At 36.5% G+C, this 16,898-nt stretch overlaps 1 protein-coding gene across 4 annotated transcripts in view; it reads right to left on the minus strand.

The window, feature by feature from the left end:
• Positions 1–16,898, minus strand: part of CDK14 (cyclin dependent kinase 14) — a gene marked incomplete at both ends in the record, with an annotated part of 523,336 nt that overhangs the window by 197,687 nt on the left and 308,751 nt on the right. For all 4 annotated transcript variants that reach the window (XM_079710872.1, XM_079710871.1, XM_079710873.1 and 1 more), the window contains one exon: positions 9,650–9,773. In XM_079710872.1, the coding sequence (XP_079566998.1) occupies positions 9,650–9,773 (124 nt within the window). The remainder of the gene's footprint in view (positions 1–9,649; positions 9,774–16,898) is intronic.

Raw genomic sequence — 16,898 nt, forward strand, 5'->3', positions numbered from 1 at the left:
ATTAAGGAAACACTCCCATTTACCATTGCAACATAAAGAATAAAATACCTGGGAATAAACCTACCTAAGGAGACAAAAGACCTGTATGCAGAAAATTGTAAGACACTGATAAAGAAAGTAAAGATGATACAAACAGATGGAGAGATACACCATGTTCTTGGATTGGAAGAATCAACATTGTGAAAATGACTATACTACTCAAAGCGATCTACAGATTAAATGGAATCCCTATCAAACTACCAATAGTATTTTTCACAGAAATAGGAGAAAAAACCTGCACAATTTGTATGGAAACACAAAAGACCCCAAATAGCAAAGCAATCTTGAGAAAGAGAAACAGAGCTGGAAGAATCAGGCTCCCAGATTTCAGACTATACTACAAAGCTACAGTAATCAAGACAGTATGGTACTGGCACAAAAACAGAAATATAGATCAATGGAACAGGATAGAAAGCCCATAGATAAACCCACGCACCTGTGGTCACCTTATTTTGGATAAAGGAGGCAAGAATATACAATGGAGAAAAGACAGCCTCTTCAATAAGTGGTGCTGAGAAAACTGGACAGCTACATGTAAAAGAATGATATTAGAACACTTCCTAACACCATACACAAAAATAAACTCAAAATGGATTAGAGAACTAAGTGTAAGGCCAGACACTCTAAAACTCTTAGAGGAAAACATAGGCAGAACACTCTATGACATAAATCACAGCAAGATCCTTTTTGACCCACCTCCCAGAGAAATGGAAATAAAAACAAAAATAAACAAATGGGACCTAATGAAACTTCAAAGCTTTTGCACAGCAAAGGAAACCATAAACAAGACCAAAAGACAACCCTCAGAATGGGAGAAAATATTTGCAAATGAAGCAACTGACAAAGGGTTAATCTCCAAAATTTACAAGCAGCTCATGCAGCTCAATAACAAAAAAACAAACAACCCAATCCAAAAATGGGCAGAAGACCTAAATAGACATTTCTCCACAGAAGATATACAGACTGCCAACAAACATGTGAAAGAATGCTCAACATCTTTAATCATTAGAGAAATGCAAATCAAAACTACAATGAGATATCATCTCACACCAGTCAGAATGGCCATCATCAAAAAATCTAGAAACAATAAGTGCTGGAGAGGGTGTGGAAAAAAGGGAACACTCTTGCACTGCTGGTGGGAATGTGAATAGGTACAGCCACTATGGAGAACAGTATGGAGGTTCCTTAAAAAACTACAAATAGAACTTCCATATGACCCAGCAATCCCACTACTGGGCATATACCCTGAGAAAACCATAATTCAAAAAGAGTCATGTACCAAAATGTTCATTGTTGCCCTATTTACAATAGCCCGGAGATGGAAACAACCTAAGTGTCCATTATCGGATGAATGGATAAAGAAGATGTGGCACATATATACAATGGAATATTAATCAGCCATAAAAAGAAATGAAATTGAGCTATTTGTAATGAGGTGGATAGACCTAGAGTCTGTCATACAGAGTGAAGTAAGTCAGAAAGAGAAAGACAAATACTGTATGCTAACACATACATATGGAATTTAAGGAGAAAAAAAATGTCATGAAGAACCTAGGGGTAAGACAGGAATAAAGACACAGACCTACTAGAGAATGGACTTGAGGATATGGGGAGGGGGAAGAGTAAGCTGGGACAAAGCAAAAGAGAGGCATGGACATATATACACTACCAAACGTAAGGTAGATAGCTAGTGGGAAGCAGCCGCATACCACCGGGAGATCAGCTCAGTGGTTTGTGACCGCCTGGAGGGGTGGGACAGGGAGGGTGGGAAGGAGACGCAAGAGGGAGGGGATATGGGAACATATGTATATGTATAACTGATTCACTTTGTTATAAAGCAGAAAGTAACACACCATTGTTAAGCAATTATACTCCAATAAAGATGTAAAAAAAAAAAAAACCTACAATGAGGTATCACCTAACACCAGTCAGAATGTCCATCATCAAAAAATCTACAAAGAATAAATTCTGGAGAGAATGTGGAGAAAAGGGAAAACTCTTGCTCTCTTGGTGGGAACGTAAATTGCTATAGCCACTATGCAGAACAGTATGGAGGTTCCTTAAAAAACTAAAAATAGAACTACCATATGACCCAGCAATCCCACTACTGGGCATATACCCTGAGAAAACCATAATTCGAAAAGAGTCATGTACCACAGTGTTCATTGCAGCTCTATGTACAATAGCAAGGGCATGGAAGCAACCTAAGTGTTCGCTGACAGATGAATGGATAAAGAAGATGTGGCATATATATACAATGGAATATTACTCAGGAATTAAAAGAAACGAAATTGAGTTATTTGTAGTGAGGTGGATTGACCTAAAGTCTGTCATACAGAGTGAAGGAAGTCAGAAAGAGAAAAACAAATACCGTATGCTAACATATATAGGGAGTCTAAAAAAAAAAAAGAAAAAGAATGGTTCTAAAGAACCTAGGGGCAGGACAGGAATAAAGACGCAGATCTAGAGAATGGTCTTGAGGACACGGGGAGGGGGAAGGGTAAGCTGGGATGAAGTGAGAGAGTGGCATGGACTTATACATACTACAAATGTAAAATAGATAGCTAGTGGGAAGCAGCCGCATAGCACACGGAGATCAGCTCGGTGCTTTGTGACCATCTAGAGGGGTGGGATCGGGAGGGTGGGAGGGAGATGCAAGACTGAGGAGATATGGGGATATATGGATATGTATAGCTGATTCACACTGTTATAAAGCAGAAACTAACACACCGTTGTAAAGCAATTATACTCCAATAAACATCTTAAAAAAAAAAGAAAGTATACATGCACCACAATGTTCATTGTAGCACTATTTACTGTAGCTAAGACGTGGACACAACCTAAATGTCCACTGACAGAGGAATGGATAAAGATATGGCACATATATACAATGGAATACGACTCAGCCATAAAAAGAATAAAACAATGCCATTTGCAGCAACATGGATGCAACTAGAGATTATTATACTAATTGAAGTAAATTAGAAAGAGAAAGACAAATATCATATGATATCACTTACATGTGAAATCTAAAATATGACACAAATGAACGTATCTACAAAATGAAAACAGACTCACAGACATAGAGAACAGACTTCTGGTTGCCAAGGAGGAGGGGTTGGGGGATAGATGGTTTGGGAGTTTGGGATTAGCAGATCCAAACTATTATATATAGAATGGATAAACAAGGTCCTACTGTAAAGCACAGGGAACTATATTCAATATCCTCTTTTAAACCATAATGGAAAAGCATATGAAAAAGAATGTATATATATGTATAACTGAATCACTTTGTGTACAGTAGAAATTAACACAACATTGTAAATCAACTATACTTCAATAAAATAAATTTAAAAAAAATAAAGTCCATTTAAAAGGAGAAAAAAAACAGGTATGTTAATATACCTGGGAAAAGTTACATTATGATAACACAAAACAGAAAAAACAATATAATGAAATGTCATCAACATCCCTTTTGAATCCAAGAAAACTTCTGAATGGATGAGTGGGGATATTAAACAAGATTTAAATAATGACGCTAAGTGATATTTCATGATCCTAGAGAAGACAATTTGAAATATCAACACTCCTTTTCAAAAGGGTTACCACATCTTTAAAATAATGAGTCATAGGGATTAACTTTAATTCACATGTTAATCAAATTATTTCTAACATGGAATGTTGATAATGTATTTGATACATTTTAAGACATGTACATTTTGATTTGGAGTTTTAATGAAGCCCAGAAAAATTAGGTAGAAAAACAGTCCTTTCTTTGGTTCATATTGTAGCACAAATTATTATAAAAATATTCTTTAGTTTTCAGACCTTCACGAAAGCAACTGCCTAAACTTTGCATTAAAACTGCTTATGTTAAAATTCAAAGGACCTTTCTAAAAGTAGATTGATACCTCACATTAGACAATAAAGATATTTTTGCTAATAGAAATTATATTCTAAACCAAAGATACAGTAAAATTGAATCCTACCAGTCAAAGCATGGTTAGTTATATCTATCCTTGAATTTGTAACTATGGCTTCAATGGTGAATTTTATAGGCTAACGATAAAAAATAGTTAAAGGTTTGTAATTTGGGGACTAACAGGCTTTTATTCAGAGACTTTATATTTATCACACAGACAGACTCTACTCTGCATCTGAAAGCAGTTGATTTCTTTCTGTTTTCTACTATTCCCTACATGAATTCTGAGAGACACATTACAAACAAACCCTGCTCTCACTATGGCCTCTGCAGAGTTACTACATCTCTGGTGTGTTCTGCAAATTAATCTAAAATGTGATTTACAATAATTTCCTTTTTCAAATTAAGACAAGGAACAGCCTGGAGGAGGAAACTACCAACATTAGGAAGGTAACATTTTAGACCTCTGGTGGGAAAGAGACCTGTGGAATTTTACTTGATTAAAACCACAGAGCTGTTTAACTTGGTTCCTACATTAGGAAAGCCAGTAAAATAAGCCAAGACCTTAAATGCTTATATTACAGAGTTTGCACTGCCTCTTTTTTTTCAGGGACAAATTTAACCCAGCTGTCTTTCCATGTAGCAAGGCCCCGACCCCTAAAACTAGCAGAAGAATGGCTGGAAAATGTGGGTGACACTATCATCAACATCTTGCAAGAACTGCAGAAAGCTGCAATTCTACAGACTCATCTATTTTGTTTTCATCTCATTTACATGGAAAAATACCTTTAAGTTTTCATACTATCATGCTGCAAATGAACATTAACTTCCTGATGAGCTTATTTATGCATTTACTTGTCACACTACGATAATTTTCTTTTAATGTGATCTCAACACATATCATAAAAGTGTGGCTCTCATCTTCTTGAATTTCTAGAAGCCAGAATAAAAAAATTAGACCATAGGAAGGGATGGTATAGCCTTGATTATGGATTCAATTGGCTGATTTTTATCCAACAGTGAATATCTGATCATTAGAAAATAAGTTAATAATTTCGGAAATGTACAACATAAAAAAACAACTCTGAGAAGAATATTAGAAAGTATCTGTTCAATGCACTTATTTTTTAGTTGAGGAGTGTAAGCTCAGAGGGGATAAATGACTTCCTGAAAGTCATAAGCTAGTTATAGACAGAGCCTAATCAAGGCTCTAATAGGGTCTCCTAATTCAAGGCTCAACACACTTTGATTTCAACAATAGTACAACCAGACAATCATTTAAGGTCTGCAGAGTAGGAACTTCAAATCTTATACATCTTTTCTACGTGTTTACATTTACTCAGTGATATTTATTTCTGAAGCTTGAGGCTATAAATATAATACCAAGCAGATATGTAGAGCCAATGTATAAGAGCCTCAAAGCAATCTCCAACACCATCTGAAGTCATCTAATTCCATCTGCACTCTTGACTGTGCCCAGCCAGGACAGCACTGATGAAGAGAAAATTAATTTGTAAACTGCTGGTTTGCTGAAGTGAATCAAGCAGAAATTAGTAAATTCACTAGTAATTAGTAAATTAGTGGGTCTTAGTATTTACACTAATACTCAATTTTGTTATGCATATTGTTTCTTCATTCAACCAATATTTACTGAGCATCTCCTATGATCTAAACATAGCACAGACAACAGTGAGCAAGACAGGACTTCCCTGGTGGCCCAGTGGCTGAGACTCTGCGCTCCCAATGCAGAGGGCCTGGGTTCCATCCCTGGTCAGGGAAATAGATCCCCCATGCATACCGCAACTAAAGATCCCGCACGCTGCAATGAAGATCCCGCATGCCACAACTAAGACCCAGCACAGCCAAATAAATAAATAAATAAATATAAGAGTGAGCAAGACAGGCCATGTCCCTGCCCTCATGGAATTTACAATCAAGTAGCAGAAGCAAAAAATTAACTGATAAACAAATGACAAAATAATTTCAGCACACCATAAGTGCTATTGAAGAAGTTGAACTGGGTGATCATAGTGGTAAAATTCTATTTTTGGAAAGGTGGCCTTTTTGAACAGGTAACATATGATTTATGATCTATGTGATGAGAAAGAGGCAGCCACGTGAGAAGCAGGAGGAACAGTATTCCAGGCAAAGGGAAAGGCTAAGTAAGAGGCTCTGATGTGGGAATGCGTTTGGCGTTTGGTTGTACTACAGTAGGCAAGGAGGAGCAGGGAGTGAAGACATAGGCTGGCTAAGGCATTTGAAATAGTTTCTCCCAAAAATAATGTAAATACGAACCCTTTTTTAGAAATGAGTCTGAACGCTACACAATTTTATTATCTTATTATACACAGGTGGGACAAACTTCTGCATTAGGAAAGCCATAGTGATTCTAAATCATGTGTAATTTACTTATTTTTAAATGCATATAGAAAACAAGTCTCAGGTAAGTGCTTAAATATGATTTTGTTTACAAGGAAAAAAAATAGTACAGCATTTTGACCACCTGGAATTCAGAACTACGTTCCGTTTAAACACGAATGGGTCTACGGATACATTATCATCTGGTTTACCTTGTCCAGCAGGTAAAATCTCCAAAGGACTAAGGCTAAAATCACTCATTACTACTGAATTAGTCAAATGACAAAATGTTCTTTAAATTATGTGATGCATTTTTTTGGTATTAGTGCAATCTATTTTCGTAGCACGAGGGTCATATTTGTCGTATGTATAAAATACATAGAAAGGTTAATAATTTCCTGTTACTATTAATATATAAATATATATAATGAACAATAATTTACTGGAAGATTAGGCAGGTCTGTAAGGTAAAATATCTATGTATATAAATATAAAGATCCTGGGCCACCTGAAATTGAAGGATGTGGATCAAGCATCTGAATTCCAGTTTTGTGAGCAGCTACCGTCATATAATCAAGCCTGTGAGAATTTCTAACCCTCTCTGAATCTCATGTCTCTCTCAGAAGTATAGGTTACTATACATTACTAGGTTTAAGAGACAATGAAACAAGAATTTCTAAGCGTCTGGCACACAGAATAAACTCAATAAGTTTTAGTGCTTCTCCCTCTCCCCATATATTTCCTCTAATAAAAACAGTAGCATTTATGATACAGGAATTATGCTCATACAGATTTCATTTGTATCTTTTAATCAAAATTTTATGATATTTTTCACATAAGAGATATAGGTAGGACAAAGGAACTGCTGCTAAAGCTCTTTACACATCAAACTCTGAAGACCTAGTGTTTCTAATTGTTCTGCTGCCTGGAACCATCCCATTTTGACTGTCTAGCTCCTCCATCTCAGACTGTGTTTCCGTCGTCTCAGACACAAACACGTGCCCGACCGCAGTAAATCACAGTTAATCGCATGTCTTAAATTAAAAGACAAAAATGATGCACAATTGGGAGAAATTGTCAGTTGGTGAATGAGTCTCCCTCATTACACTTCGTGCACAGGATGCATGCCAAGTCTGTGTTCCAGGCAAGAAGATTCAGTCTATGACACTGAGGTACAACCTTTGTGCAAAGCAGTCTGGTCCAAAGAATCAAATGCTTTAAAACACGCAACGCTGTAATTGCAGCATATATGGAACACTCAATACAGGACTGTGCATAATTATGAATAATTAGAAAGAACCAAAATGTTCACTGTTGAGGGACTGAATAAAAAGACTAGGTCTTGGCCATTAAAGGAAAAATCTATGCTGTTACAAATGATTTTTTCATATTGAATAACATGAGAAAATGTCCATGAAATATTCTTATGTGAAAACTGCTTACAAAACAATGTTTGTTTGTTTTTTCCAGGATTATATAATGGATGGAAGAAGCAAGAAAAGAGAGAGAAAAGGAGGAGAAAGACACTGGGAAAATATACAACAAAAATGTTAACATTTGTTATCTCTGAGTTGGTCAAACTTTCTAAATTTTCTAATTTTCTAAAAAAATCTTTCTAAGTTGTTTAAAATTACACTTGAATTTATCTCTGAAGCTATTGCAAAATGTCAGTTTTAAAGATCCATAAGAATCTTTTATGGTGAACTTACCTATTATAATAAAAACGTCGTCGTAAAACTAAAAAATAATCCCCCAGTAAGCACTTAGATACAATTCTATTATTTCCTTGGTTATACAGACAAAATAAACTTTGTAAAAATGTATTCTATAAATATACAAGAAAACCATGTTCAGCAAAATTAAATGTTCAGTACAATAATTTATTCCAACATATACCTTATAGTATATTAACATACTAGAAAAAATCATTATAAATTCTTACTAATTTAATAGTAATACCGACAAACTACAAAATATGTTCACAGCAAACCCAACAGCCTTGAATTTGAGGAACTGCAAATCTTCTCTCCTCCACCCACCTACTCTCCCATTATTTTCTACACTGTAATAGAAAGACTTTACATCTAGCCACCTAGTATTATTCTGATGCTAAAAGCTGACAGCAAACAACATATACACACACACAAATAAGATGAGAACAACTAGAATTTTGCAATATGTCACCAATCATGCTAACTTTTGTTTCATTTCAATTTTAGAAGAAAAGAATATACAAAACCCAAGAGTAGAGTCATTCCAAAGGTACTGAACAGTCTACTAACCTTGAAATAAGAAATAAACATTTCCTGCTCTCTTTTATTTTTCGGGGGGGTGGGGTGGGAAAAGATAATCATATTTCAGTAAAAGCCCGTATCTCAACCTCAGGCGTCTTTGTGTCCCAAGGGTAATATTTCCATTCCATTCTTAATGGAACAAATTTCTAATCAGAATATGTATTCAAAAATAATTGAGGCAATGCAATGTCAACACATCATGCTGCCATCAGCATTTCTGGTGCTGGGAATTGACTTGGCACACTCTGGTGTGACAGAGAGTCAGGGCAGTGCAGACACATCAGACATGATGAAGTGAGGGGAGCCAGCAAGGACAACACAACAGTTCTGCTCCTCTTTGGGTGCTTAAGTCAGTGTGGGATGAAAGCTTCTAAGCTGGAAGAGGCCAACCTTAAAACCTTTAAGGAAGGGATGACTTGTAATGGATCCAGGCCAGGACCACAACTTTTAAATCAGCATCAGTGTCTACTTTTATAAAGTTATTGAGAATTTCTGAAACAACAGTCACTTTCAGAAAGGTTAACACTGCCCTAGATTTTTAAATTATTAAAATCTCAGGACAACATACACTACTGAATATATTTTGTGATGCTCTGAAACCGTCCCAAGGTTTAAATCCAGGTTTCTTCAAGTTTGACAATATATTGGTAGTTGTTGAAGCCGGGTGGTGGGTAATGGGGCTCCTTATCGTATCCTTCTACTTTTGAATGTGCTTGACATTTTCATAATAGAAAATGGAAAAAATAGATTTCTTTCTATGTATTTTATATTCAAAATTTTACTGACTTTTCCTTTGGAAATATATGAGATCTGATTTGTGCTTATGATTATTTAAGGCTTTAACAAGCAATGTGGATTTTTAAAAAATCTACCAAGCATGATGTTGATCATAAAAAAAATTTTTTTTTCACTCCTGAAAAAATGTTACCAGGATCTGGAATGATAGAAGAAGTGCACCTAAACAAATGCAGTGCCACCATCTGCCTGGCATTCTCACAGTGTGACAAAATAGACTGGTAATTAACTGCTTTCCTACCGAAATCTGCCAGCTTTAACTCCCCCGTGTCACTGATCAGAAGGTTCTGTGGTTTCAGGTCTCTGTGCAAAATATAACGCTGGTGGATGTAAGACAGCCCTCGCAGCAACTGAAATAAAAACAACTGAAAAAATAGGGAGACAAAAGTTAAAATCTGAACACAGACAAATGCCAGTTTCTACATACAGTCTGCCAAGTACTTCTGTTTAGTGAAAATGGGTACCCATCACTAAATTTCCTACCAAACTATTTAACCAGAATTTGCATAAGGGTATGGAAATTCCTAATTCATTAAGAAGTAAATCTGAAAATTTCTAACAACCTATTATGTCAACCCAGAGTGATACCTCCTCAGCCAGAAAGATCTATAATCCAATCTGTGTTCTATAAATTAAGCACAATGTAAAGAATCATTTTTTAAATAATATTTTATTTCTTCAGGTCTAAATTGATGCTTGAGACAGAGAAAAAAATCTATCCAGAATATTATAAAGAGAAGCAGAATTTTTTACTAAGTTTATGTAAATGTGCATGTATTTAATTCCATAGAAATGACATAAACATGGTACCCAAGGATTCACCCATTAACAGGCTTTAAGGAATGGAAAGATAAGATGATTTCAAGTAATTAAAACAAAAACAGTCACATGGTCCAATTATTACTGGATTGTAATTATATTGCTTTTGCACATATGGCCATAGAGATTAGGCTGTTGCCTAAAGACAGACATGTACCTTCACTAATTACAGAACAGACCCATCCTAAAGGGAAAGGAAACATAGAAAACAGAGAAATCAAGAATTCAAGAGCAATGGTTTTATAAGAAATAATTTTAAGAAGTGACTGATGGCCTTCCCTGTTTAGTTTCATATTGGATCCTATCAAGTGTTTCCAATTTTGATAACAAAAAATGTGATTCACTCAGCTTTCCAATATTTATAAAAATGTATAAAAAAGAGACTATCTTTAAACAACTTACTTGCCAAAACAATCCTAATTGACATAGTTTTTAAAAATCAATCTCCTAAAACAAAAATAAAAACAAAAGGTTTTAAGTGCCATCAATACCGGAGTCTATGTAATCAGCTGGTAACAAAATGCAGTTTCAGCGAAATTTTAAATGACTAGATGCCAAGTGTGGGCAGTATAAGGATTCCAGGATCTTCAAATGGAAAAGACTGGCAACTCCTTGAGGGCCCTGGAAGCTAGCATTTCTGGAATATTTTCCAACTAACTAGGGGCTCTGAAAGCCAAGTAAATTTTTTAGAGAGTGGATACCTTGAAATAACAGTAGATGAATTCATTTCAAAATCTCTGTATGTGATAACATGCTGTGGAGCAGTGAAGGCCTAGGATCATGATTTCCAGAATCTAAGTACCAGCAACTAAAAACCTGTTCTGTGTTAGCCTGGATTAAATTACTGGCTCAAGAACCTCGGGAAGCAAACGTCTCCTGGACTCCTCTTTTCAATCCTTCCTGTGTAGCAGATGGAAAGACTTAACACCATCACCAGCAGCTTCCAGCCTCGTTCCTCACTTCTAATACCCCCTGCATCCTGAAGCCGAAAGCTTACAATTTCTAAGAAAATCCATATCCCTTCAGTTTAGAAGGGAGAAAGGATGAGCAAATAAAGCCGCTTTGTGTTTTCAAAAGCTTTTCATCAATCAATCAATCAATCAATCAATCACAAAGGCAGGCCACATAACAAACTTAATTTCAAAAATAAACTGATTTTGAAGAGAAAGTTTGCATTCTGCAAGGTGCTAGCAGAGACTTACCAGACTGCGATTATCTACTTAACCACAGCAACACATTTTAGTTGAACAAGCAATGACACGAAGTGCCGGCTGCCGTTCTATGCATCATAGAATACGAACTCATTTGATCTCTGTAATAATTTTAGTGGTGAAGGTACCACTATTAAATCTGTATTAGTGATGAGGAAACTGGGATCAGTTTAAGTGGCAGAGCCAGGACTCAAACCCAACAAGTTTGACTCCAAACTCCATGCCCTTAACCACTCTATTATAGGAATCTTGGCCAGAACACAAGTAGGGAGTGTTGATATAGAAGCTGCTTCCTCCAACTAACAGGATAAAGTCTGGGCATCTAACAGCATGGCCTTCGAGGATGCTGAGCTGAGCCCTGATTCCAGCTGGGTGCCCAGGCATCATCACTCTACATTCCCTAACTCCAAGCAGTCTCACGCACCCCCATACGCAGAGCATACTGCTCTTCAGCCCTTTACCTTTGTTCTTACCTCTTCTCTGACAGAAAAGCGCTGTCTCACCTTTGCCTGCTAACCTCCATGTATTTCTTAGGTCTCTCCTCAAAAACCACTCCTCCCTGGGGGCTTTCCTGACCCCAGGCCTTCTCTCTCCCTACAGGTCTGTGTGAGGGGTTCCTCCTCTGTGCTCCTGGGACAGCCGTTGTATCTGTCTATTGCAGTTATGGTATTACCCTATCTCCCTCAGACTGTGTGCCTTAACTACCTTCCTAACCTGGGTCCACAACTGACACTCATATACCAGTAATGTGATGACTGAACAGAATTTAGACACAGCTGGATGAAGCAGATACAGAAATAAGACGCCTGGAATGGGAGTCTCTAGAAGCTAGGGTAGAAGTGGGTAGATCAAGCAGTCCCAAAGGGCTCTGCTTTTAATACCTTTACCAATTAGTGAAAATATATAATCCTCATGCTAATCCAGAAGCTATTCAAAAAGGGAAGCGTATTAAAGAGGATTAAGAAAATCAGTGATAAGAAAGGATGCAACCACACACTCCAACTACAGTTGTATACATGACAAACTAAGCCCCAAACAAGACAAGTAGAACCCCAAACATTAAATTGGAGCCCCAAACAAATTTTTAAATTTTTGATCAATGCACAAAGTCAGAACAAATCCCCATAGAATAAATTCATTCAGGATTTACTAAATGCCAACCATGTGCCAGGTGCTGTCATGTAAGAGGGATGTAAAGATGAACAGGATATAAGATGTAGTCCCTGGACTCGAGGAACTCACAGCCCACTGGGTACGACAGACACATAAACAGATAACTACCACGTAAAGAGGTCTGCACTGTGACAGCAACGTGAACTGAGTGTACTGAAGGCACAGAGGAGGGAGGAAACTTGTCACTCTGAAAACAGAATTCATTACACATAAAATTTTAATAGGAAAACAAGCATTCACTAGATGCACAAGATGAAGTGATGTATTATATGACAAACCTCTTGCTGTTGAGGGAAAAAATTGAGGAGACCAAGCAAGCAAATCACTAAGAAGACAAATTAAGAAGAAAAATTTAAATAAATGAAAAGAAGACAATATATGAAACAGTAAAATTATCAATGCACCATCATAATAGTAATGGTGGCAAGGGGACAACAGTATACTTCACTGAAACCATTAGTAAACTTGGTGTTTTAGAAATAACATTTTAATGTGTTTAACAGAAAATATACTGCTAGCTAGGGGTGGGAAGGCCACAAGGAATTAGCACTGAGTTTAATAGAATGTCCCATGGAATATTCTTTGGGAGTGTTTTGAGAAAGGCAAGTCTTGGGCATTTCTTCCTTTAGGCAAACAGGCAAGTATCTAACTTGCCCATGTAAATTTTTAAGAAAGCCACTTCACTTGGTTGTTGTATAACTCACCACATAACAAGCTATATTTGATCTCTGTGAAAACCAGAGGGTACTGTGAAAACAAGAAGGACCACCAAAGAGGGGGCCACATGCAGAGAAAGAGTAAAAATCAGCTTTGCTACTCGCTAATAAAACTTGGTGAACATTCAATGCAATCTCAGGTACTGAAAAAAGAGGAAGGGAGAGTAATACTAATTGAAGGCTTACACTCATTCAAAGGCTGTTTTAAGTAATTTTACATATATTTTATAATCCTGTATTTTTCCTTTTCTTTTAAACAAATGAGAAAACTAAAGTTCTAAAAGCACGAGAAACTTAAAGTCATCCAACCAACACACAGCACTTGTGAACTTTCCACTATACTTCATTATCCTAAATAAGGTTGATGCTTACTAAACGCATGGATGAATACAGTTATACACCCAATATAATCAAAGTGCTCTGATTAAGTGAACCCAAGTTTGTAAGCCTCAATTAGCATATTATGTAATCAGCATATGATTCTTGAATGTCTATTTTTGCTACTTAAAATCCTCTTAGAAATAGATAACATGGCAGAAGACAGCTTTATGTCCTGAAGCTGATAAACTAACATATTTTCATTTCTATCTTCTTATTTTTCTACTGTAGTGGCCATAAGGTCTTCCTAAGAATACCTTGTCCCCTCAGGATATTCTATTCAACTTTATAAAAGGAGATATCTTCAAATCCTACGGTATGATCACTGAAGAGTTATACTCTAGTTCGAATATGTTCACTTTTTGCAGTAAGAATCCCCGTGGGAAAATGCCTTAAATAGAAATGATACGATGAACGGGGACACTTTTACCAGCAGCAGATCTATCTATAGCCCCGTTGTCTTGCCATCCCCTGCAGAAAGCAGCTCATATTCTCAGGGCCATGGCATATACTTCTCGGGAATATCCTTTAATACTCCTTCTATTCCCTTCTGAAACTCTTTAGACTTTAAGTAGGTAAAGAATAACGAGATGAGGCTTTTTATCAAAACATTTACAGCAAGTTGGTAAAAAGCACACATACACATCATTGGACTTAATATATTTGTTACTCAAAAGAATTATTGCCACTTGCAGTGAGCAACAAATTTTATACCCCTCCACCCCCGTCAAAGTCTAAAGTTGTGTGATCAGATGCTCTTTGTCTCAATGCTTACAGTCATTAGATTCCATGAATGGTCTGAAATCCAGGCATTATTTAATAAATGTGGTTCCAGGGCTTCCTTGGTGGCGCAGTGGTTAAGAATCCGCCTGCCAATGCAGGGGACATGGGTTCGAGCCCTGGTCCGGGAAGATCCCACATGTCACGGAGCAACTAAGCCCGGGTGCCACAATTGCTGAGCCTGCGCTCTAGAGCCCGTAGGCCACAACTACTGAGCCCGCGTGCCACAACTACTGAAGCCCACATGCCTAGAGCCCATGCTCCACAACAAGGGAAGCTACCGCAATGAGAAGCCCGTGCTCTGCAGTGAAGAATAGCCCCCCACTCGCTGCAACTAGAAAAAGTCCGCACACAGCAACCAAGACCCAACGCAGCCAAAATTAAAAATAAATAAATTTTTAAATAAATAAATAAATACATACATACATACATACATAAATAAGGTTCCATTTAATATGAGACTAAGCACAGTGAACATCTTGCAGATTTTCCAGGCTTAGGTCAACTATCTTCAAGGGATGTCCAGGGTCTCTTAGGGCTTATTAGTGATTTGCAATGCACCCTATGCCTTATGGCACAGCAGCAATTCTTACAAAGAGAGTTAGTTAAGCTACTTTTCTGTCACCTGGGGACCAAGGTTAAATCTTTGTATCTTAGGTTTTTCATCTTAAAAATGACTAATTGTCTCAGATGCCCTTAATATCCATTCATGCTGTAAAATTGTATCCTTTCATTTTATGAATAACAGAAATAGAAGGGACTTTACAAATTGAGCAGCTGTAATAACTGCCATTTACTAAATACTTACTAGTAAATTAATCCTTCCAACACTTCTGCTAGGCAGATACTATTATCTTTATTTCACAGTTAGAGAAATAAAGGCTCAGAGAAGCTACATGAATTGGGAAAAGGGACCCACAGCAAGTGTAGTAGAGGTAGTAGAGATAGTTCCCATTTTTGTCTTGCTCTGACACCCACAATTTAAAATACTGCTACCCAAAAACTGTGTATACTATTTGATTAAAGTAGTTACACATTGTGTGAATCCAAGGCTAGAAAATGTGACATTGGCAAAGTTGTACATGGCTAATACATGCTTCAAATAATATGCTCCATGTTTACTTAGCACCATATCATTTAAAAATCCACAGGATGCACAAACATTACTCATGCATCAAACTTTCTAGAAATGAAAAATAATTAGAAAATTTGAGTCCTCAAAATATCTAGTGAATGTGAAAATACATTAAAATATGCATCAGATAATGATTTTACTGCAATACTAGGTTTTCTTCAACTTTCAAAAGAATGCTTCATTCCACTTAGTTGAGTTTCAAATTTGCAAATACCTAATGCAAATATCAAATCATAATTTGTAATACAATGTACATAATACATTCCCAAATAGTTCATATTTTACAAAACATCATTGCAATTTTATGTGTTGAATTTTTTAAAAAGAATACTAAGAAGGTTATATGGAGATATAAGGGAGACAGAAATAAAAGCCCAGATAGTAAAACATTATGGTGTAATTTATTTGTCACTTTGGACATACTTGACAGTATTAAGTGTGCTACTAGGATAGTGTAAGACACAAACATTCATGCCAGGGCATCAGGTCATAGATGTGTCCTTTTTTGCCCTGTACTACAGATAGATCTGGGTCTTAGAAAATCTGAGTAGTAAGGACAGTTTGTCTTGCCACGTTTTGCCCTTTTTGAGTTCTTTCATTTAACTTTCTGCTTCTTCATTCTACTCCCTCATAAGTCTTAGATATGGAACATGTTCCATCATTTCTAAATAATGTAACAAAAATTTAATTTTCAATCTCTCTGTTATTTATACATTAATATTCTATTCTTAAAGATGATAACTTTCTGGAAGGGAATAACTCAAAGAATAAGAGTTTCAAATACTTGGGCAAACTCTTGGGAAAAAGCTCTTGCACACTTTCTGTGATCCTTAAGTTGGCCTCCCATTCCGCCCTCTCCTCCTGCCTCAATACAATGGTGGATATCAACAAGGTGTTGCTCTAGGCACGGAGATGCCCACAGTGAGCAAGTTGACTGGAGCCATGGGAACCAGAACTGGGATACTTACAAGGAGTCAAATGGGGATTGTAAGACAGATCTGTGTTTTGCCATGTTCCTTGAAAGAAGCACATTAGCTTCTTTAGTATGTTAATATATTATAACATATAATATTATATAATAATATATAATATATTATAATACTTAATATTAGTATACCAAGTATATTTCCAAGTTACTAGGGTTTGTATGTGTGATGAAGAAAATGGGGAGGGCTGAGGATAAGAAACTTCCATTTAATAAACTTGGTCAGCAGCCTAAAATTAGTATTAGAAATATTCCTTAGCTGAGTAGAGACAAGATGATAAAATTTAAGCTAT

Source organism: Hyperoodon ampullatus (assembly GCF_949752795.1).
Source record: "Hyperoodon ampullatus genome assembly, chromosome: 9".
NCBI lineage: Eukaryota > Metazoa > Chordata > Mammalia > Artiodactyla > Ziphiidae > Hyperoodon > Hyperoodon ampullatus.